The sequence below is a fragment of the Leucoraja erinacea genome, chromosome 3 (assembly GCF_028641065.1).
Source record: "Leucoraja erinacea ecotype New England chromosome 3, Leri_hhj_1, whole genome shotgun sequence".
In the NCBI taxonomy this organism is placed as follows: Eukaryota; Metazoa; Chordata; class Chondrichthyes; order Rajiformes; family Rajidae; genus Leucoraja; species Leucoraja erinaceus.
This window is the reverse complement of record NC_073379.1, coordinates 111,208,375-111,232,564: the sequence shown is the minus strand read 5'-3', so window position 1 is coordinate 111,232,564 and position 24,190 is coordinate 111,208,375. Positions and strand designations below refer to the sequence as shown.

General features: G+C 43.9%; 1 protein-coding gene across 1 annotated transcript in view; it reads left to right on the top strand.

The window, feature by feature from the left end:
* Positions 1 to 21,073, top strand: part of LOC129695924 (mucin-17-like) — a 67,326-nt gene extending 46,253 nt beyond the window's left edge. Inside the window, exon 2 of the mRNA XM_055633391.1 lies at positions 16,229 to 21,073. Coding sequence (XP_055489366.1) covers positions 16,229 to 20,937 — 4,709 coding nt within the window. The 3' untranslated portion in view covers positions 20,938 to 21,073. The remainder of the gene's footprint in view (positions 1 to 16,228) is intronic.
* Positions 21,074 to 24,190: the final 3,117 nt, after the last annotated feature.

Here is a 24,190-nt window from a genome sequence, read left to right as displayed (position 1 = left end):
AAGCGAGTTCAATGTTTGCTGTTAGCAAAAAGCTTTTATGACTTGATTCTCACCATTTTTATAATTTCACTGGTTTATTTGTACGATATATACCTGTGGCTTCAAAGGAACTTTATCCGTAAAATATATCAGTCTAATTGAGAGGTGTGTGTTGTATTGCCTCTATACTGTGATTGAACAATGAAAGGCAGGCTTGAATCCAGATCAGACTGACACGATTAAAGTCTCTTCTCTTCAGTGTGCTAAGTGAATAATTGCATTTCTCTTGTCTTGTTCCTAGTCCCTGTGCATTGGAATGCAGGGTAAAATAACCACCACCAACAACAAAACAAAAAGCCCGGTAGTCCTAGTCAAGTACTCAGTCAAGGAGTAACTGAATTGGTAGAGCTCCTTATTTAAGAATAGTGAGAGAAACCTTCCAAAAAATCTGGCAGTGCTCATGCCTGTAGGCAACTTCCTTTTCAATGCATGAAGGTTGCCCTTCAGTAAATCAAACCACTTCAGTCTCAGCACCTTTCAGTAGTACTGTGGCTGGTTCCTACCCCCACTTGACTTTCAAAGGCAAGTGTCTGTAGGGTAGTGACTGCCACTGAGCAGCGATTTACCGTTGCCTCCAATGGCATCAATGTTGACATATATGAGATGCTAAATGTGATTTAGGCTGAGTATTCATGAACGAAGCTGGATATTTATGGTCACTGCAAGTGCCCTGTAAATAGTACTGTGGCTTTATATAGGGGATCGACGTCAATGTGCATGTTTTGTTTCCACTGTAGTATCTTGAAAGGCAGCCTCCCACTTTCCTAAATTGTTTCCAGAAAAACTCATAAATTTGATATGGGGAAAGCCCAGGGGTAGTTGGTTCTGTGTTATCACAAACAGGATTAACTTCCATTGAAAACAGTAGGTTTTCTCTGCTGAATTAATCAGGAGAGGGAATTGTTCTTGACTATAATTTCACGATGAATTGGGAGGAATAATATGTATTTTGATATTTTAATGATGATGGTGTAACTTGGATCGCTAGCATTAAACTATTGAGATTTCCATTCATTGATGGCATTATACAGAAATCACGGCCTCCTCTGGGATTGATACTCCTCCACTGGCCTTTTCCAGTGTAATGAAGGAGAGACGATGAATTAACCCAAGGTAGATATTACAATCTATTCTTTCAGTAAAATACCACAAACGTTACACTTTGGTTTGTGTGACTATCCAGGTGTGTTGTGATCTTCACCATTGCACAGGGAATGCACTTGGCTTAAACAAACAAATTCATGCACCACGATATAAATCACCTCAAATAAGTATTTAAAAATAAGAATGATTATTTAATATAAACCATATAACAATTACAGCACGGAAACAGGCCATCTCGACACTTCTAGTCCGTGCCAAACATGTATTCTCCCCTAGTCCCTTATACCTGCGCTCAGACCATAACCCTCCATTCCTTTCCCGTCCATATAACTATCCAATTTATTTTTAAATGATAAAAACGAACCTGCCTCCACCACCTTCACTGGAAGCTCATTCCACACAGCCGCCACTCTCTGAGTAAAGAAGTTCCCCCTCATGTTACCCCTAAACTTCTGTCCCTTAATTCTCAAGTCATGTCCCCTTGTTTGAATTTTCCCTACTCTCAGTGGGAAAAGCTTATCCATGTCAACTCTGTCTATCCCTCACATCATTTTAAAGACCTCTATCAAGTCCCCCCTTAACCTTCTGCGCTCCAAAGAATAAAGACCTAACTTGTTCAACCTTTCTCTGTAACTTAGTTGCTGAAACCCAGGCAACATTCTAGTAAATCTCCTCTGTACTCTCTATTTTGTTGACATCCTTCCTATAATTAGGCGACCAAAATTGTACACCATACTCCAGAATTGGCCTCGCCAATGCCTCGTACAATTTTAACATTACATCCCAACTTCTATACTCAATGCTCTGATTTATAAAGGCTAGCACACCAAAAGCTTTCTTTACCATCCTATCTACATGAGATTCCACTTTCAGGGAACTGTGCACAGTTATTCCCAGATCCCTCTGTTCACCTGCATTCTTCAATATCTTAAAATATTTATTTGTGACAATTTAGTATCTGCCTTGCCTTAATTAATTCCTTCCTGCTTAGTCACCTGGGAGAATGCTTCCTGGTAAGTGCTTCAAGATGAACTTCTTGTTGCTTTGTGGGCTTCTCAGTGGCGCAGCGGTAGAGTTGCTGTCGTACAGTGTCGGAGACCCTAGTTCAATCCTGACAACATGTGCTTTCTGTATGGAGTTTGTATGTTCTCCTTGTGACCGTATGTGTTTACTTCAGGTGCTCTAGATTCCACCCACATTCTAAAGATGTGCAAGATCATAGGTTAATAGGCTTCTGTAAATTACCCCGAGTCTAGGAATATAGTCCAAAGGGCCTTACACAATTTTTTCTGCAACTTGCCAGCACCTGCGACTCCTGTATGGTCGTGAGTAATCGCCTAAACAGTCGTACCTTTTTCTGGTCGCTGCTGGATTTCCAACATTTTGAACATTTTCGGCGACCTGCTGCGACTATGACGGGTGCCGGCAAGTTGCCGAAAAAAACGCCTAAGTGGGACAGGCCCTTAAATTGTCCCGCAGAGTTACTCTGTCTTCCACGTGTCCCTCTTTGGTGTAAACCAGCATCTGCAGTTCCTTCTTACACTTACAAAGAGGGAGTTAGATGTGGCCCTTGTGGCTAAAGGGATCAGAGGGTAAGGAGAGAAGGCAGGTACGGGATACTGAGTTGGATGATCAGCCATGATCACATTGAATGGCGGTGCAGGCTCGAAGGGCCGATTGGCCTACTCCTGCACCTATTTTCTATGTTTCTGTGTTTCAGACTTTCTTCTATACTCAATACTCTGACCGACAATTCTGTTAATCGATGAATGGTTGAGTTTTTATCCAATTTTTTCGAAGGGCCGAATGGCCTACTCCTGCACCTATTTTCTATGTTTCTGTGTTTCAGACTTTCTTCTATACTCAATACTCCAACTGACAATTCTGTTAATCGATGAATGGTTGAGTTTTTATCCAATTTTTTCAAAAAACAATGGCAGTGGTCTAAACACTGCACTTTCTGAAACCAGCAAACTGAGTCCATCCACTGAAATGTCGTGAAGAAGCAAGGGTTAAAATTGCTTTGAGCAATGAGATTTATTGACAGGTTAAGTCACCAGCCAGCCATTTCCTCCATCCAATTCAGAGCCTGAGGCATTCAGGGAAGAGCTGATGAGATTATCTGGGGACAGGGAAACACACATTGAAGGTTTTTCTGATGTCAAGGCTTTGCAGTGTCCTGTTACAGAACAAACGTGTCTTTAATTTCTGTTTCAACGCATCTGCCATCGTAGCTGCATTTTCTTTTAGACTATACCGACATCAAATGTAAAGCTTAGATTTTCAAGCAGATTTCCATTCTAACCTGCTTATGCATCAACTACATTTGATTTTGCATTCCAGGTCATTTTACCTGTTGTGCATTTTTCTCTCCTTATTAATTAAGAATTTAAACGATTAACCTATAAATGATTACATGTGATTGAGGACCCCCTAGCGTGGAAAAATGCAAATGGTTTTACAGTTTGGAGCAAGTGGCAGTAGGTTGAATCTTGCTGACGGCAGTAGGTGTTGGTTTAGCCATGGAAACCACAGCGGGTCTTGGTCTCCCATGCCTGCACGGACATGTGTGGAGGTCCGAGATGTCAGCTGACGGATGGGGATGTGTCTTCCTATTGTTGGACTGAACATGGAGTACAACAGAGAGGGTCCATTCTTGTTGGGATTATCCAGCAACATGTTTAGTTTTGTTTAGTTTAGAGATACAGCACAGAAACAGGCCCTTCAGCCCACCAAGTCCGTGCCGACCAGCGATCCTCGCGCACCCAACAGTTTTCTACACACACTAGTGTCAATTTCCAATTATACAACGCCAATGAACCTACAAACTTGTACATCTTTGGAGTGTGGGAGGAAACTGGAGTACCCAGAGAAAACCCACGCAGGTTACGGAGAGAACATACAAACTCCATAGAGATAGAACCCATAGTCAGTATCGAACCCGGGTCTCTGACGCTGCAAGCAGCAACTCTACCGTTGCACACTGGGCTGCAATGGAATCTTGTCAGTCCAATCTCATTCTAGTACAGACATGGACAAGGATCTGAGACCCTAGAGTTTTAATGGGCTTTCTGAGTGTGAGAATCTGGAACCAAAGGGAAAGGTGATTTAAAAATATATATTTTGGTTGTTTTTTTTTAGCAACTTTAAGAATTTTATTTTTTAATTGAGGTTTTATTTTCTACATGCTACATACGTTTAATATATATTATGTTTTCTATCATTGTTTCATTCAATCTCAAAAGCAGTTAAATATCTCTTAACGTGCCAACAATGATTAGAATAATTACAATTTTACTCAGCTTTGACAGGAGGTGAAGGTTTGCTCTCAGCTTTGCCTGGTGTGACAGCCTTGGGGAGTGTTGCCAGGAACAGGCCTGAGACCTCTTCACTCTCCAGACCCTGTCACCTAACTCAGGGCTGCATCAGTTGGCTTTCTACCAAGTGTGGTCCAGATAAATTTACAAGCATTGATTCTTAGATTTAGATCATGCTTCAAAGTTTCTTATATTTTTAAAATATTCAATTCAAAGTTCCATCTATGTATAAGAAGCTCTACCAGCAGATCAACTAGGACTTTCATTTTCATTTCTTGATTGTAAATGTTCAGTTCTGTTCGGAGCAGCTGTTTTACACTTGGTCAGAAATTTCCACTGACTTATGATTATTGGCTTTGATCTGGATTTAAGTTAAAATAGCATGCTTGCAATGTAATGTGACATGCACACTAGCCAGGAATCGAACCAAGCAACATCATAACCTCTCTTTCATTTGTATCCTCCTAAACTTCTTTCCCAATTCTCTTTTTTAATTGGCAGTACTTCCTCTCTGTTACACCTTTTGAGTATTAAAAAAACTGTCCCATTTTGCTATTTATCTGTGATGAGCGGACTCCGATCACTCCTATGTGTAGGAAGGAACAGCAGTGGCTGGTTTAAACCGAAGAGTCTGAAGAAGGGTCTCAACCCGAAACGTCACCCATTCCTTCTCTCCAGAGATGCTCCGATCACTCCGAACTCTCCAGCTGGTGGATCAATTGGGGTGACATTTCTACCTCACACACTTAGTCTGGCTTGTTTACATAATAACAATCCTAACGCAATAACTGTAAGGCTGAATAATCACGTGTTGTCTTGTTGGGAAGTCCGCTATGTAGTTCCAGTGGGCAAGATTCCACACTCGAATGAAGCGAAAATTTGGTTCCTGTAAACTCGAATGAAAGACAGTTTTTGCTCAGGCATTTTAAAAAACATATGGATGGATGAAGTGGATCTGGGAATTGGAGTACAATGCGGAAAAAAGTGACGTTCTCCATTTTGTCTATAAATATAAAAGAACCGTGTTAACTAATTGGTAAGAAATTTCCTGGCTGTGAGATAAAGGAGTTTGGGTGGATAGAAACATAGAAAAACATAGAAATTAGGTGCAGGAGTAGGCCATTCGGCCCTTCGAGCCTGCACCGCCATTCAACATGATCATGGCTGATCATCCAACTCAGTATCCCGTACCTGCCTTCTCTCCATACCCCCTGATCCACTTGGCCACAAGGGCCACATCTAACTCCCTCTTAAATATAGCCAATGAACTGGCCTCAACTACCCTCTGTGGCAGAGAGTTCCAGAGATTCACCACTCTCTGTGTGAAAAAAGTTCTCCTCATCTCAGTTTTAAAGGATTTCCCCCTTATCCTTAAACTGTGACCCCTTTTCCTGGACTTCCCCAACATCGGGAACAATCTTCCTGCATCTAGCCTGTCCAACCCCTTAAGAATTTTGTAAGTTTCTATAAGATCCCCTCTCAATCTCCTAAATTCTAGAGAGTATAAAACCAAGTCTATCCAGTCTTTCTTCATAAGACAGTCCTGACATCCCAGGAATCAGTCTGGTGAACCTTCTCTGTACTCCCTCTATGGCAATAATGTCCTTCCTCAGATTTAATTTTACTAAAGCCTAGTATGTGGGTACAGCAAGTAAGAAGGAAATATAACAGAATGTCATAGTTTACTTGGAGGGGAATTGAATACAGCAGTAGGGACATTATACCTCATTAAACGGGGCATTGTTGAGACCATATTGGTATTGGTGTGGGCTTATTATTGTCATGTGATCCACGATACAATGGTGAACTTTGTTTTGCATGCTATTCGGGCAAATTAAACCACACATAAGCTGCACAGTAGTGCAGACGGGAAAGGAAGGAGACAGAATATGGTGTTACAGCTATAAGGAATGCAGATAAAATACAGTGTACAGGCTGCAGCAACTAGATGAGGAGAACAGGAACCCTTGTGGCATGTGCAAGGTCTGTTTAACTATCTGATAACAGTGGGGAAGAAGTTGTCCCTGAACGTGGTGGCAATTGGTCTTGTATCTTCTGATCAATGGGGAGAAGGGAGCAGAGAGAATGGCAGTGGGTGTGGGTGGTCCTCGATTATGTTGCCTGCTATCCTGAGCCAGCATGAAGTGTAAATGGCAACAATGGGAGGGTGGTGAAGTCTGGTTTGTGTGATGCACTGGGTCCATAGCCATAAACCTCTGCAATTTCGCTATTTCTTGCCATCCTGGGCAGGGCCGTGGCCATATCAAATTATGATGAATCTGATAGCAATTGCTTCTGTAGCAACTGGCAAGAGTCTCATTCAGACTGATGTCAGGGGAGAGAGAGATGCATAGATAAGGAAGTGTAAGGTGTGAAAACAGGGTAAAGGGGATGGAGATCAAGGAACATGTAGGATAGATCATTGGTTACACAAAAAAGCTGGAGAAACTCAGCGGGTGCAGCAGCATCTATGGAGCGAAGGAAATAGGTGACGTTTCGGGCCGAAACCCTTCTTCAGACTGAAAGGGGGGTGTGGGGGGGCGGGAAGAAGAAACGGAAAAGGAGGAGTAGCCCGCAGGCTTGGGTGTGGGAGGAGACAGCAGGGGGGCTGAGGGAGGGTAGGAGACAGCAAGGACTAACAAAATTGGGAGAATTCGATGTTCATGCCCCCGGGGTGCAGACTCCCCAAACGGAATATGAGGTGCTGTTCCTCCAATTTCCGGTGCTGCTCGCTGTGGCCATGGAGGAGACCCAGGACAGAGAGGTCGGAGGCGGAGTGGGAGGGGGAGTTGAAGTGCTGAGCCACCGGGAGGTCAGCTTGGTTATTGCGGACCGAGCGGAGGTGTTCGGCGAAACGATCGCCCAACCTCCGCTTGGTCTCACCGATCAAATAGATCTGCTGACATCTAAAGCAGCGGACGCAATAGATGAGGTTGGAAGAGATGCAGGTAAACCTCTGTCGCACCTGGAACGATTGCTTGGGTCAATTGGCTTAGGATAGATCATTGTTAGCTGGGAGCAGGTAACAACAAAGCAAACAGAGATAAAGTGTTTATCAGGTGGGTTTGGGTGGACTGAGCAGAGGTGTTAAGCAAAACGATCGCCAAGCCTGCACCGATATATAGGAGTCCATACCTGGAACATTTCCAACATGGCAGTGCACCCTCAGTACTGCATTGACCAACAGGCTGGTCAAGCATACAATGTAGTTGAAACCCATAAGCTTTTGTCTCTGAGGTGGAGTGTTGTCATCTTAGCCAAGGATGACTTCACATCCAAATTGCAAACAGCTTGCATCTTCTTTCCTTTCACTCTGCCTCTGGCTCAGGCAGTGTTATTCAGCAGCACAGGAGTGTAACATTGGGGAGTTTTGAACGAGGAAGATGCTGGTCTAGTGTGATATAAGCTTGATTTATTAGATGCTTTTTAATCATTGTCGTAGCAGGGCTGTTCTCTGCCCGATCGCAGAGTCCTGCATTCGTGCTAGCAGCCAGTCTCTGCAGTACTACGCAACTTGGGCCAAGAAATTCCTTGGAGATCTTCCCACTCCTTTACTGTGACGTCATCTTTGGTGAGGTGAGACGGCTCTTTGTGCAAGAAGTCCATGAAAGAGACACAGTGCACAAAGAAAATGAGGAACCACAATGAGCAACCACAGATATCTCACAAGCATTCTGAAGTTCGCGGAGCAACATTTTGTTAAAGATTTGCGCCAGTTAAGTTACTTAGATTCATAGACCTATACAGCATGGAAACAGGACCTTCGACCCAGCTTATCCATGCCAACCAAGTTGGCATACTGGGAAAGTCCCTGTGGTATTATGCAATAATAGTGTAAGACTGAGCAGAGGGGCACTAGGACCCTGTGTGCCAGAAGCCAGGCTCCAGTAACCGGATGTGACTGGAACCCAGGGTGTGGGCAGTTGGAGAGTTGCCAAAGTCCCATATAAGTTCATTCGTCGTAGGAGCAGAATTAGGCCACTCGGCCCATCACATGTATTCCGCTATTCAATCATGGTTGGTGTATCTTTCCCTCTCAACCCAATTCTCTTTCCTTCTCTCCCTAACCCACCCCAACATTTGGCATCTAAACCTTTCCTACCCATATATCTGTCAGGCGCTTTTGGAACAGCAGAAGGTTACATTTTGGAGGCTCATTGTGGGTGTTAATTTTCTAAAGGTTTTACATGAATAACAAGTTGTGCAGATGGCAGTCAATGACAATGGAAAATGAACATAGCTTCCACTTTACAAGCAGGAGTGAACATGACTAATTTTCAGTTTTGCAAACACGAAATATAAACATTGCTAAAATTGTCAATGACACAAATGTCGTTAGGTTGAATGCTGATTTGCAAGCAGATTGCCCCAGATTAAGTTTAAAATTAACATCTTGCTGAGATTGGATCACACAGCCCATTAATATTGTGAAAGTTTAAATAATAAAATAGGATTCAATATTTGAAAGATTTTGCCCACTTTGTATGAGCACTGTTAGCAACATTGCTGCCTGTATCAATTAATCATGTTCCTGATTAGAAACGTTTATTGTGGAAGGGAAAGGACAAAGAAATCATTCATTTAGATAACACACACATTTATTAGTTATTCTGTTCTGTTTTGTTTTAAACAAGGGATGGCTGGGTTCATTAAAATAGCAAAAGCAAGAGTTGCTTATGAACCCAGTGATAAACTAACATTGCAAAACCTGACTTCAGTCCAGTGGTAATTTATTGGATTTGAAACAGCTGGGTTGAGTTAACAGAATTTTCATCATTGAAAAGGAAAACAAATTTGTGGGTTTTGTTGAGAAATTTAAATGATAGGGCTGTTCTAACTTGAGTACCTCCGTGGCATTTGTGAATGGGAAGCTATTGAATTCAGGTATGCCCTGAGGATATCCTTTCATCTTCACAGCTGTGATGGTGATGGGTTGGATTTCAATGGAATCAAATCAGGTGAGCCGTCAGATGGGCGCTTGATCCACTCTGCCCAATCAACGCCCTTAAGGGCCCGTCCCACTTATGTGTCCTTGGCACGCAAATTACGTGACCGCGTGGTCGCGTTGAGGCGCACGGGCATCGTATGGCCGCGCGGGGCCGGTCCCACTGAGAAACGCGAGGGGTATGGAGTTGTGCGCGATATCGCGCGGCGCTCCGAAATTTTTGTAGTGAACGAAATCTTCGCGCGCCAACGGCCTGTTGCGGAACTGACGGCCAAAGTGGGACAGGCCCACGACACGCAACGTCTCACCTCCAACAGCAGCAGAAGCCGGCAAACGATCGCCGAACTCGGCCTGGGGCTCACGGCCGTTGCGGTCCGGATCCGCCCCCACTTCTACTCCCAGAGCGGGGCCAAGAAAATTGAAGATAGACACTAAATGCAGGAGTAACTCAGCGGGACCAGCAGCATCTCTGGAGAGAAGCAATGGGTGACGTTTTGGGTCAAGACCCTTCTTTTCAGACAGAAGAATAGTCTCGACATGAAACGTCACCCATTGCTTCTCTCCAAAGATGCTGGCGGTCCCGCTGAGTTACTCCAGCATTGTGTCCATCTTCAAATGACGTCACACACTCCAGACGGCTGTGCGGACGCATGAAATCGCGCCCGATCTTCGCGGGACCATCTCGGCTCAACGCGGCCACGAGGTCGCGTAATTGGCATGCCAAGGACACGTAAGTGGGACAGGCCCTTTATGGCGAGGCTGAAAGTCTGGAACTTCACCCCCAGTCAGTGGCACAAAAAAGTGCCGCATCAGTGCGTTGTCCTCACAATTAATTCGATTGAATTGTGGAAAAGAGCACAGCAGAAGCAAGGTATGATGAGCTGACACTTGTATGGAGAACAAAGCACAAAGTGCTGGAGGAACTCAATGGGTAAAGGGCCTGTCCTGCTTGGCGATTTTTTATTTAAAAATCTAGCGGCTACAAAAAAAATGGTGGACATTTGAGGAAACACTGTGCGTCAATACGTCATCATGCAGCGTCACACCGCAACTTTATCGGTGACCTGATACGTCAGTCACTGATGCCGGCAGTGGCCGAAAAAAATCGCCAAGTGGGACAAGCCCTTTGGGCAGCAAATGGGGAGGGAGTGGACGGGTGATGTTTTGGCTCAGGACCCCTCTTCAGTCTACTATGGAGACCCTTTCACTCTCAGCCACTGATTGGGGATCTATTAAAAAGGGGTTAGATGTTATATACTGCTCCTTCGGAATCCAATCCATAATTAAAATTTCACATTTTCCAATGTTATACCAGCGGTTATATTGTTATACAAGATAATAGAAACATAGAAACATAGAAATTAAGTGCAGGAGTAGGCCATTCGGCCCTTCGAGCCTGCACCGCCATTCAATATGATCATGGCTGATCATCCAACTCAGTATCCCGTACCTGCCTTCTCTCCATACCCCCTGATCCCTTTAGCCACAAGGGCCACATCTAACTCCCTCTTAAATATAGCCAATGAACTGGCCTCAACTACCCTCTATGGCAGAGTTCCAGAGATTCACCACTCTCTGTGTGAAAAAAGTTCTTCTCATCTCGGATTTAAAGGATTTCCCCCGTATCCTTAAGCTGTGACCCCTTGTCCTGGACTTCCCTAACATCGGGAACAATCTTCCTGCATCTAGCCTGTCCAACCCCTTAAGAATTTTGTAAGTTTCTATAAGATCCTCTCTCAATCTCCTAAATTCTAGAGAGTATAAACCAAGTCTATCCAGTCTTTCTTCATAAGACTGTCCTGACATCCCAGGAATCAGTCTGGTGAACCTTCTCCGCAACCCCTCCCTTCAGAACAGGCCGGCACGGTGGCACAGTGGTAGAGTTGCTGCCTTACAGTGCCAGTGACCCGGGTTCGATCCCGACTACAGGTGCTTGTCTGTACGGAGTTTGTACGTTCTTCCCATGACCTGCGTGGGTTTTCTCCAGGAGCTCCTCTATTTCCACCCACATTCCAAAGAGGTACAGGTTTGTAGGTTAATTAGATTGGTATCATTGTGAATCATCCCTAGTGTGTGCGGGGATCGCTGGCCAGCATGGACCCAGTAGGCCGAAAGGCCTGTTTCTGTGCTGCGTCACTAAATCTCTAAAAACAATTCACCCCTCCTCAAAGATCAACATCTTTCAGAGAACTTTTGACTTCCATTACTCCCCACCGTAAATCCATGTTCCCCAAGCACACCCATGTACGTCAGTCAGATCCATGACTAAATCTGCTATTCCGATTGAAACAATAATTAGCTCCAAACCTGTAAATTCTTCACATGTCATGTCAGCAAAAAGTTATTAACTTTAAGATCAGTATAAGTGTTTATAAATGTCATGGGACCTGCTGAAGTATTACAATATCAAAACATGTGAACTTAATATAAACAAAGTTATTATTGGAAAGGATTGTGCAAACCATAACACGACTTTTAATACTTAGCAACCGTGTAAAGTTGAAGGAGCCCAGCTTGAAGTCACTCACACTCCATTTTAGGGAATTTAAATACATGCGATGAAGTTAGAAATTGCCTTATCTAGAAGGAAATGTATCTCCATTGTGATGCTGTAGTACCAAAGACCAGAGAAGATGCAGTGTGTCTGCAGAGTTAAGCTTTCCTCTGTAGCCTTTTGTTATGTTTAATAAATCTCTGTGTCACGTTCTGTGGACGCTTTGTCGAGTCATGATATAACATTGAATGGTGCTGCATGGCATTCATCTTTTAACTGGTGAATTGCATCTATGGATGGTGAAACACCAGAGCAATTACATTATAATTGTTCCAGAGCAATTATTTTTCAACACAGATTAATATATAGTGGTGAAACTGTGAGGAACAATGACGATTCTAATTGTGAAATGTGGCTTCCACATTTATCAGATAGTGGCATTTAAAATAACTTTGGATAGGCATATGGACATGCAGGGAATGGGGGATGTGGATTTTTTAGTTTAGTTTAGAGATACAGCGCGGAAACAGGCCCTTCGGCCCATCAAGTCTGCACCGACCAGCACATTAGTACTATCCTGCACACACTAGGGACAATTTACAAGTATACCAAGCCAATTAAGCTACAAACCTGTACGTCTTTAGAGTGTAGGGAGAAACCAAAGAAAACGCACGCAGTCACGGGGAGAACGTACAAACCCTGTACAGACAGCACCCGTCGTCGGGATCGAACCTGGGTCTCTGGCACTGCATGTGCTGTAAGGCAGCAACTCTACTGTTGTGCCACCGAGCTGCCCCTATGTGCAGGTTGATAAGAGATGGGCTTGGCATAATGTTTGGCACTGACACTGTGGGCTAAAGGGCCTGTTCTTGTGCTGCACTGTTCCATGTTCTATGAAGCACTGTTTTAGTTTGTAATGGACCTGATAATAGTAACAACTGCTTGAAACAGTAAGGGGAGAGAAATGCAAAAGCAAGGATTCCTGGTACATTTGCAGTAAATATTTCCTGTCGAAGTGATTATGTATTCTTGGGTCATGCAAGGGAAATTGCAGAAGGGTCCCAGCCTTCTGTGTATTCCCTCCACAGACGCTGCCTGACCCACCCAACACTGGTGTGTTCTGCACAATGACTCAATTGTTTGACAATGATGGTGATTCACTAAGAGATCGACATCCCACTTGAGAAGGATCATGCCAAACACTGCAATTACCGTAGCCACCATTCTGCCAGTAACATAGTTATTCTGTGCAGTTTACTTATTGGCAATGACGGGAGGTATTAGAAGGTATTTGCCCAAGCAGGCCAAACGTTTCAGTACAAGTTCCAGTACTATTATGGGCTTCAACAAATAGTTAACGGCAATTTGCAGTTATTGCCTTTACACAGCATGGCAGCACATGTTAATTAGTAGCTACCAGTTGAGAACTACAATTTCACTTGGGAGGTGCTTCTTTATCTGATGTCGATGATACCACCTCATTTTTGTCACAGCTGTACTAAGGCCATTAAGTTGGGACATCTAAAAGAAGTTTAGCTGGGTCAGCAATGCCTCCGGGCTGTATTCCCGAGAAATGATCAAACAAGTCTGGCGTGTCTGGCTATTGTATGGTACAAACTGAACTACAGGGGGGGATCAGCTCATGAATAGTGCCTTTTGATAACAAAGTTCAATTGAAATGAATACATTTTCTAACTGAGGGGAAAAAATGATGTCGAAATTCATCCTTCATTCCACTACTGAAAATGTAATTTTGTACCAGCTGTGCATTGGAGCCTTGTCAAAGTCATTGGAATCAAATCATGGAAGTACCATATGGTCACAATATAGCAAATCATTAACATTGTGATTTACATTGTGAATGTAATGGGATATAATGTTAAAATTGTACAAGGCATTGGTGAGGCCAAATCTGGAGTATGGTGTACAATTTTGGTCGCCCAATTATAGGAAGGATGTCAACAAAATAGAGAGAGTACAGAGGAGATTTACTAGAATGTTGCCTGGGTTTCAACAACTTAGTTACAGAGATAGGTTGAATAAGTTAGGTCTTTATTCTCTGGAGCGCAGAAGGTTAAGGGGGGACTTGATAGAGGTCTTTAAAATGATGAGAGGGATAGACAGAGTTGATGTGGACAAGCTTTTCCCTTTGAGAATAGGGAAGATTCAAACAAGAGGACATGACTTCAGAATTAAGGGACAGAAGTTTAGGGGTAACATGAGGGGGAACTTCTTTACTCAGAGAGTGGCAGCGGTGTGGAATGAGCTTCCAGAGGAAGTGGTGGAGGCAGGTTCGTGGTATAATTTAAAAATAAATTGGATAGTTATATGGATGAGAAGGGAATGGAGGGTTATGGTATGAGTGCAGGTAGGTGGGACTAAGGGAAAAAAGTTGTTCGGCACGGACCTGTAGGGCCGAGATGGCCTGTTTCCGTGCTGTAATTGTGATATGGTTATATGGTTATTAGGAATCAAGGACTCATTTCTTTATTTTTTGCTGTGAATTCTGCTGGTTTCCTCTAAACATCGTGTGCTTTCAGCATTCTCTATTTTTGTCTAAAATTCCCAGAATTTCCAATCATTTGCTGTTCACTTGTTGATTTTAATTATATTCCCCATATTTAGAGTCGGCGTTTAGAGTTTAGAAACAGGCCCTTCGGCCCATCTTGCCCACACTGACCAACATGCCCCATCTACATTTATCCCACCTGCCTGCATTTAGCCCATATCCCTCTAAACCTATCCGATCCTTGTACCTGACCAAATCTTTTAAAAAAAAATGTTTGTTATGCTATTATGATGAGTATTGTATGTGATGAAAGACCAAGATGCTGATCTAAATTAATCCCATTTAACCTGCGTGATCTAACATAGAAACATAGAAAATAGGTGCAGGAGGAGGCCATTCGACCCTTCGAGCCTGCACCGCCATTCATTGCGATCATGGCTGATCATCCCCTATCAATAACACGTGCCTGCCTTCTCCCCATATCCCTTGACTCCACTAGCCCCTAGAGCTCTATCTAACTCTCTCTTAAATCCATCCAGTGACTTGGCCTCCACTGCCCTCTGTGGCAGGGAATTCCACAAATTCACAACTCTCTGGGTGAAAAAGTTTTTTCTCACCTCAGTCTTAAATGACCTCCCCTTTATTCTAAGACTGTGGTCCCTGGTTCTGGACTCGCCCAACATTGGGAACATTTTTCCTGCATCTAGCTTGTCCAGTTCTTTTATAATTGTATATGTTTCTATAAGAACCCCCTCATCCTTCTAAACTCCTGTGAATACAAGCCTAAGTCCCTCTATGCCCTGCCTTCACATGTGCCTGTCTAATTGCTTCTTCACAGTTTAGTTTTAAGCATGTTTTTTTTAATGTTGTAATACCTTAATATTTTTTTTATTCATTCAAGAAGCATTTCGACAGGTACATGGATAGGATTGGTTTGGAGGGATTTCAGCCATTAACATAGGCGGGTGAGTCTAGTGTAGATGGATCATGTTGGTTGGTGGTGGCAATTGGGGCTGAATGGAGCCTGTTTCCATGCTGTCTTCTGCTTCCTGTTCTGAGTAGTTAGGTTGGCTGTGTGGTTTGCTAATTCTCCCTCTGACCTCGTGGGTTTGCTCCGGTTTCCACCCATACCCCAAAGACGTGTGGGCGCCATGGTTAATTGGCCTCTGTAAATTACCCCTAATGTGTAGGGAAACAATGTGAAAGTAAGATAACATAGAACTAGTGAGAATGGATGATGGACAGTGGGCAGAAGTGTCTATTTCACATGCCTTGTCTTCCAAACAATTAAAGCCATAATTAACATCCAAGAAAAGGATGTTATTTTTTTTAAAATTGAAATGAAAAATAGACAATTGATTTAAAACAAATTCAATCATTAGCAAACTGAAAGTAGAATAAATGTAGAAACACGGAACTGCAAGTGCTGGTTTACAAAAAAGGACACAAAGTGCTGGAGTAACTCAGCAGGTAACTCAACGTGACCAGATGACCCGGAGAAAACCCATGCGATCACAGGGAGAATGTACAAACTCCACACAGGCAGCTTAACTCCTCAGAACAGGAGTTTGGTGGATCCAAAGTCACACGTGGCCAAATCGAGTAATGATGGCAGCTTGAAGAATATTAGTGGATTCAATGGGTATTCGTGGCAATTCTGTCGTTTTATGGGCATCATTACTAAGACCCAGAAATGCTACCTGACATGTTGAGTTACTCCAGCACTTTGTGTCCAATTTTGAAAGTAGACCTAATTGTGATGGGTCTTCCTAGATTCCCATGTGTGTCACTGATGTATATATCTTTTAATGTATTTGCAGAGCTTGTATCAGAAGCTGGAAAAACGCCAACAGAACCACGTTTATTGCCACTCAATCAGTCGACTGAAGATGTGACGCATACACTGGGCACCAAGATCCATGTTGTGCACATTCACTTTGATGTCAGAGAGGAGGAGGGTGGAACTATCGGCAGCGGAGAGCCTGACATTACCAAATTTCTCTTCCCGCAAGTTACCACAGCGGCTCCAGTGCAGGATGCTCACCCATCGCTCAGCTTTATTAACGGGAAGACACAGATAGAATTTGAGCCGCCTTATACTCGTGGTGAGGAAGCCAGGGGAGACCAAGTGGAAAGGGTATCTCCTAGTATAAGTGCTATACCAGATGATGAAAGCAAGGAGGACTTCTTAACAATTGAGGGTAGAACTGCTGAAAGTCAGGAACCAGGAATCTCCACTGAGAGTTCAAAAACAGTTTCCAGTGTTAAAAGTCCGTCCGAAAGACCCACGGTTACAGACGAGCAGAGGAGAATCCAATCTAGCGTTGCTGGAGAACATTGGGTCATCTCGCCCAGCACGCAAGATGCTCAAAAGACACCCAAACAGATTTTCACCACAGAATCAACGGAGGAAAAACCTCACCTCTTTGGGATTGTTACAACTGCACCAGAAGACGTTACTCCACGAAAAACTGAAACTGTGACCAGGACTGAAGACATCATTTCACGGGGAACAATTGATAAAGAAACTGTTGAGGCTTCTGTTGAAGGGTTGGTGCCGGTTTCTACCACAATTCCAGGTGCCCCCCATAAAACAACTAGCAAACCAAGGGAACCGGAACTATATCCAAGAACTTCGGAAAAAGATGTAAAACAAGAAACGGCAACACCGATAAAAATGGACATAGAAACCTTGTCCACATCTGGACCTGGTGGAGAAATGCTTAGTCCATCACCGGTTACAAAGTTAGTTGTCCCTCCCAGTATTGTTGTACCATCTGCAACTGAGCGAGGTCGAGCCACGATCCCAGAAAGGCAGCGAGAACAAACCGAAGCCGTCACAGAGTCATATGACGGCAGTGAGGGCAAAACATCAAAACCAGAAGAAAGTACAGAGGAACTAAAACATGAAGTGGGTTCTATTACACCAAGCAAATTATCAATACGCAGAACTGAAATTGTAACCGACAAACCTGAATGGGACTCTTCTAAAGTAACGCAACCTGTGGAGAAGAAAATCCATGACGTGGAGAAAATTAAAGAAGCCACAAGCATAGCCACGACATTTACAGAGTTAGGTTCAGGTGAACCACTGAGTAACGATACAGTTGTTTTAACATTCACAGAGGTGCCCACAGTGGTCGTTGAAAAGGAAACCTTACAGACACCTGTTTCAGTGACAACAAAAGCTGCGGGCGAGAGAATTCCCGACGATGCCCTCACAACGACTTTAGATAAGCAAACTCACGCAGTTAGATCGCAAACACCATCAGTGATATCTGAGAGCAAAACCAGCCCTGATAAAATGGTTGTGGAATCAACTGTGAAACATCCAACAATTGAGGTATTGACAGAGAAATCTCCAGCCAAAGAAGTATCTCCTCATGATTTTGAGAGTTCTGGTGCAGGAATGTTTACTGTCAGTCCTGATGTTCACACACTCGAGGTGAGCAGCCATGAGTCTCCAGTGACCAGCAGAACATTATTGGACGAGATAACCCTTCACAGTGCTGTTCCAGCAGCAACTGACCAAGATACTGGAATAGCCACTTCTGGATTACCCGAGGCACACACTCAGAGGGAAGGTTTGCTAGTAAAAGTCCACACAGAGGTGGAAGACAAGACTGCTGCTACAGTTGTGGTTAGTGACAAGGAAACCGGATATACATTGGATTCAGTGGCAAGAGAAATAGATGATGGAGTACGCCCTGTCACTGCTTCCACAGTAATTAAAGAAAGGCCAAAAGAATTCACGTCAGAAGGACCATCAGTCATCACTGAGCTCAAAACCAGCCCAGAGAAAAAAGTCACAGCATCAACTTTGAAACCTCCAGCAATTGGGGCAACCAGAATAATGGAAAAAATTTCAGCCAAACCAACCCCTTCTCCAGAAATTGTAAGTTCTCGTGAAGAAGTGGTTACATCCAAACACATGGTTCAATTTGGGCCTGACGATTCCACATTGGAAATGAGTCCAACACTTTTACCAGTGACCAAGAAAACATTAGTTGATGGGGAAGCTGTCCACAGTACAGCTGCAGTTATACGTGAGAGTGAGGAGGAATCTTCTGGTTCTGGTTTGCCGGAGGTACACACAGTGAAAGATGGTTTGCTGGTAAAAGTCCACACACAGCTGGCAGAAAAGTCTACATCAACAGTCATCGTTGATCACGAGGAAACCAGATATACATCAGTTTCAGTCACCACTGAAGTAGACGATACAGTTCCTCATGATACTGTTACACCTGTAATTGTAAAAACACCCCAAGAAACCTCATCGGGAGCTCCATCAGTGATCGTGGAGATCAAAACAACACCAAAGAAAGTGGTTACAGCCTCCACTATGAAGCCTCCATCAATCGATGAATCAGGAATAACGGAGAAAGTTTCAGATGAAGTACCCCATTCAAAAGTATCTCAAGAATCCTCATCAGACGCACCATCAGTGACTGCTGAGATCAAAACCACCCCAGAGAAAGTGGTAGTGGAGTCGACTGTGAAGCCTCCAACAATCGATGAATCAGGAATAACGGAGAAAGTTGCATACAAACTAACCCCTTCTCCAGATTTGGAGAGTTCTGGTGAAGGAATATTTACTATCAGACCCAGGGGCCGTTTTGACCCTGATGTTTCCACACCAGAGGTGAGCCGCCATGAGTCTACAGTGACAAGCAGAACTTCATTGGATGGGGAGGTACTTCACAGTGCCGTTCCTGTAGCACCCGATCGAGAGACTGGAATACCCACATCTGGATTAACTGAGGCACACACACGCACAGAAGGTTTCCAGGTGAAAGACCACACAGAGGTGGAAGACAAGTCTGCAGCAACAGTTGCGGACGGTGATAAGGAAACCTATACGTTTGATTCAGTGGATGAAGGGGACCACACTGTCACTGTTGCCCCTGTAATTAAAAAAAAGTTACCAGAATTCACATCAGAAGCACCACCAGTGATCACAGAGATCAAAACCACCCCAGAGAAAGTAGTTACAAAGTCAACAGTAAGGTCTCCTGTATCCAGTGAATCGGGAATAACACCAAAGGTTTCAGTCAAACTAACTCCTTCTCCAGAATTTGAGAGTTCTGGTGAAGAGCTGATTACTTCTGGAGACAGAATGCTTACGACCGGACACACTGGCCGCTTTGAACCTGACGTCTCCACTTTAGAAATGAGGTCTACACTTTCGCCAGTCTCCAGTAAAGTGTTGGTGGATACGGAAGGTGTACACAGCACTGTCATATTCGCACATGAGAGAGTGGAGACACACACACTGAGGGACGGTTCGCTGGTGAAGGTCAGCACACAGACGACAAATCAGCCTGCTTCAACAGTTGTGGTTGGCGATACGGAAACCAAATATACATCCCATTCAGCCAGCAGTGAAATCGAAGAGGGAATTCCCCAATATACTGTTACACCTGCAATTGCAAAAGTATCTCAAGAATCCTCATCAGACGCACCATCAGTGACTGCTGAGATCAAAACCATTCCAGAGAAAGTGGTTGTAGTGTCAACTGTGAAACCTCCAACAATTGATAGATCAGGAATAACGGAGAAAGTTGCAGACAAACTAACCCCTTCTCCAGATTTGGAGAGTTCTGGTGAAGGAATATATACTATTAAATACACTGGCCGGTTTGATCCTGATGTTTCCTCAAGAGAGGTGAGCAGGCACGAGTCCCCAGTGACCACCAGGGCATCATTGGATGGGGAGATACTTCAGAGTGTTGTACCAGCAACACCCGATCAAGAGACTGGATTACCTGTATCTGGATTACCTGAGGCACACACCCAGTCTGCTGCTACAGTCATGTTTGCTGATAAAGAAACCAGATATACACTTGATTCAGTGACAAGTAAAATGGATGTTGGGGAACGTCCTGTCACTGGTACCTGGGTAATGAAGGAAAAGTCAGAAGAATTCACATTGGAAACACCATCAGTGACCACTGAGGTCAAAACCATCCCTGAGAAAGCAGTTACAGCAAGAACAGTGAAATATCCAGCAACTGTGGAATCAGGAATAACAGAGAGAGTTTCAGACAAACTAACCCCTTCTCTAAAGTTTGAGGGTTCTGGTGAAGAACTGATTACTTCCAAACAAGTTGTTCAATTTGGTTCTGATATTTCCATGGGAATGAGCTCTACATTTTTACCGGTGACTAGTAAAACGTTAATGGATGGGGAAGTTCCTTACAGCACAGTTGCAGTTACAGGTGAGAGCGAGGAGCATTCTACTGCACCGGGCTGGACAGAGGCAACAACAGAGGGTGTGCCGTTGATAGTGTACACGCAGGTGACAGATGAGTCTGCTACTTCAACAGTTGCGGATGGTGACAAGGTAACCAGATATGCATCAGCTTCAGTAACCAGTGTGGTGGAGGAGAGAGATCCCCATGATACTGTTACACCTGCCATTGAAAAAAAACATCTCAACAATCCTCATCAAAGGCACCGTCAGACATCACTGAGATCAAAACCACCCCAGAGAAAATGGATATGGAGTCAACTGGGATACCTCCAGTAATTGAATCTGGAATGACAGAGCAAGTTTCAGGCAAACTACCATCTTTTCCAGAGTTTGAGAGTTCTGGTGAAGGATTATTTACCATCAAACCCACTGGCCAGTTTCAACCTGGTGCATCCACACTAGAGGTGAGCAGCCAAGAAACTCCAGTGACCAGCAGAACTTCATTGGATGGGGAAGTACTTCACAGTGCTGTTCCAGCAGCAACTGATCAAGACACTGGAATGGTCACATCTGGATTACCCGACACACACACACGCTCTGATGGTTTGATGAAAAAAGTCCAGACACAGGTTGAAGACAGAACGGCACCAACAGATGTGGCCGGTGAGAAAGAAACCAGGTATACACTTGATTCAGTGACAGAAGAACTAGTCGAAGGAGAACGTCCTGTCACTGCTACTCCAGTAATGAAAACAAAATTACAAGAATCCTCATCAGAAGCACCATCAGTGATCACTGAGATCAAAACCATCCCAGAGAAAGTGGTTGTGACATCAACTGTGAAATCTCCAGCAACTGTGGAAACGGAGATAACAGAGAAAGTTTCAATCAAACTACCACCTTCTCCTGAAGTTGAGAGTTCTGGTGAAGAGTTGATAACTTCCAAACAAATTGTTCAATTTGGTCCTGATTTTTCAACATTAGAAATGAGCTCTACTCTTTTACCAGTAACTAGTAAAACTGTGGTCGACACAAAAACTCTTCAAAGTACTGTTTCTGTTACACGTGAGACTGAGCAGGAATTTTCTGGATCTGGTTCGTGGGAGGTACAAACAGAGAAGGATGGTTTGTTGGTTAAAGAGCACACACAGACCGCAGACAAGTCTGCAACAACAGTCGTGGTTGGCGATAAGGAAACCAGATACACGTTAGTTCCAGTCACCAGTGAAAGGGAAGAGGGAGCTGCCTTTGATACCACTATGCCAGCAATTCGAAAAACATCTGAAGAAACTTCAACAGAAGTACCATCAGTGATCGCTGAGGGTATAACAATCCCAGAGGGAGAGGTTCTGGAGTCAACTGTGAAATTTCCAGCAATGCGAGGAACTGAGAAGGTTTTAGTCAAACTGCCGTCTTTACCCGATTTTGAGAGTTCTGGTGAAGGAATGTTTACTATCAGACCCACTGGCCGGTTTGACCCTGATGTTTCCACACTGGTGATAAGCAGCCAAGAAACTCCAGTGACCAGCAGAACTTCATTGGATGAGGAAGTACTTCACAGTGCTGTTCCAGCAGCAACTGATCAAGACACTGGACTGGTCACATCTGGATTACCTGACACACACACACGCACTGATGGTTCGATGATAAAAGCCCAGACACAGGTGGAAGACAGAACGGCAGCAACAGAAGTGGTCGGTGAGAAAGAAACCAGGTATACACTTGATTCAGTGACAGAAGAACTAGTCGAAGGAGAACGTCCTGTCACTGCTACTCCAGTAATGAAAACAAAGTTACAAGAATCCACATCAGAAGCACCATCAGTGATCACTGAGATCAAAACCATCCCAGAGAAAGTGGTTGTGACATCAACTGTGAAATCTCCAGCAACTGTGGAAACGGAGATAACAGAGAAAGTTTCAATCAAACTACCACCTTCTCCTGAAGTTGAGAGTTCTGGTGAAGAGTTGATAACTTCCAAACAAATTGTTCAATTTGGTCCTGATTTTTCAACATTAGAAATGAGCTCTACTCTTTTACCAGTAACTAGTAAAACTCTGGTCGACACAAAAACTCTTCAAAGTACTGTTTCTGTTACACGTGAGACTGAGGAGGAATTTTCTGGATCTGGTTCGTGGGAGGTACAAACAGAGAAGGATGGTTTGTTGGTTAAAGTGCACACACAGACCACAGACAAGTCTGCATCAACAGTCGTGGTTGGCGATAAGGAAACCAGATACGTGTTTGTTCCAGTCACCAGTGAAAGGGAAGAGGTTTCTCCTCATGATACAGTTACACCAGTCATTGGAAAAGCTTCATCGGAAATACCACCAGTGATCACTGAGATCAAAACCATCGAAGGGAAAGTGGATATGGAGTCAACTGGGATACCTCCAGTAATTGAGGAATCTGGAATAACAGAGCAAGTTTCAGGCAAACTACCATCTTTTCCAGAGTTTGAGAGTTCTGGTGAAGGATTATTTACCATCAAACCCACTGGCCAGTTTCAACCTGGTGCATCCACACTAGAGGTGAGCAGCCAAGAAACTCCAGTGACCAGCAGAACTTCATTGGATGGGGAAGTACTTCACAGTGCTGTTCCAGCAGCAACTGATCAAGACACTGGACTGGTCACATCTGGATTACCTGACACACACACACGCTCTGATGGTTTGATGGTAAAAGTCCAGACACAGGTGGAAGACAGAACGGCAGCAACAGATGTGGCCGGTGAGAAAGAAACCAGGTATACACTTGATTCAGTGACAGAAGAACTAGTCGAAGGAGAACGTCCTGTCACTGCTACTCCAGTAATGAAAACAAAGTTACAAGAATCCACATCAGAAGCACCATCAGTGATCACTGAGATCAAAACCATCCCAGAGAAAGTGGTTGTGACATCAACTGTGAAATCTCCAGCAACTGTGGAAACGGAGATAACAGAGAAAGTTTCAATCAAACTACCACCTTCTCCTGAAGTTGAGAGTTCTGGTGAAGAGTTGATAACTTCCAAACAAATTGTTCAATTTGGTCCTGATTTTTCAACATTAGAAATGAGCTCTACTCTTTTACCAGTAACTAGTAAAACTCTGGTCGACACAAAAACTCTTCAAAGTACTGTTTCTGTTACACGTGAGACTGAGGTGGAATTTTCTGGATCTGGTTCATGGGAGGTACAAACAGAGAAGGATGGTTTGTTGGTTAAAGTGCACACACAGACCGCAGACAAGTCTGCATCAACAGTCGTGGTTGGCGATAAGGAAACCAGATACACGTTAGTTCCAGTCACCAGTGAAACTGAAGAGGGAGCTGCCTTTGATACCACTATGCCGGCAATTGGAAAAACATCTGAAGAAACTTCAACAGAAGCACCATCAGTAATCGCTGAGGGTATAACAATCCCAGAGGGAGAGGTTCTGGAGTCAACTGTGAAATTTCCAGCAATGCGAGGAACGGAGAAGGTTTTAGTCAAACTGCCGTCTTTACCCGATTTTGAGAGTTCTGGTGAAGGAATGTTTACTATCAGACCCACTGGCCGGTTTGACCCTGATGTTTCCACACTGGTGATAAGCAGCCAAGAAACTCCAGT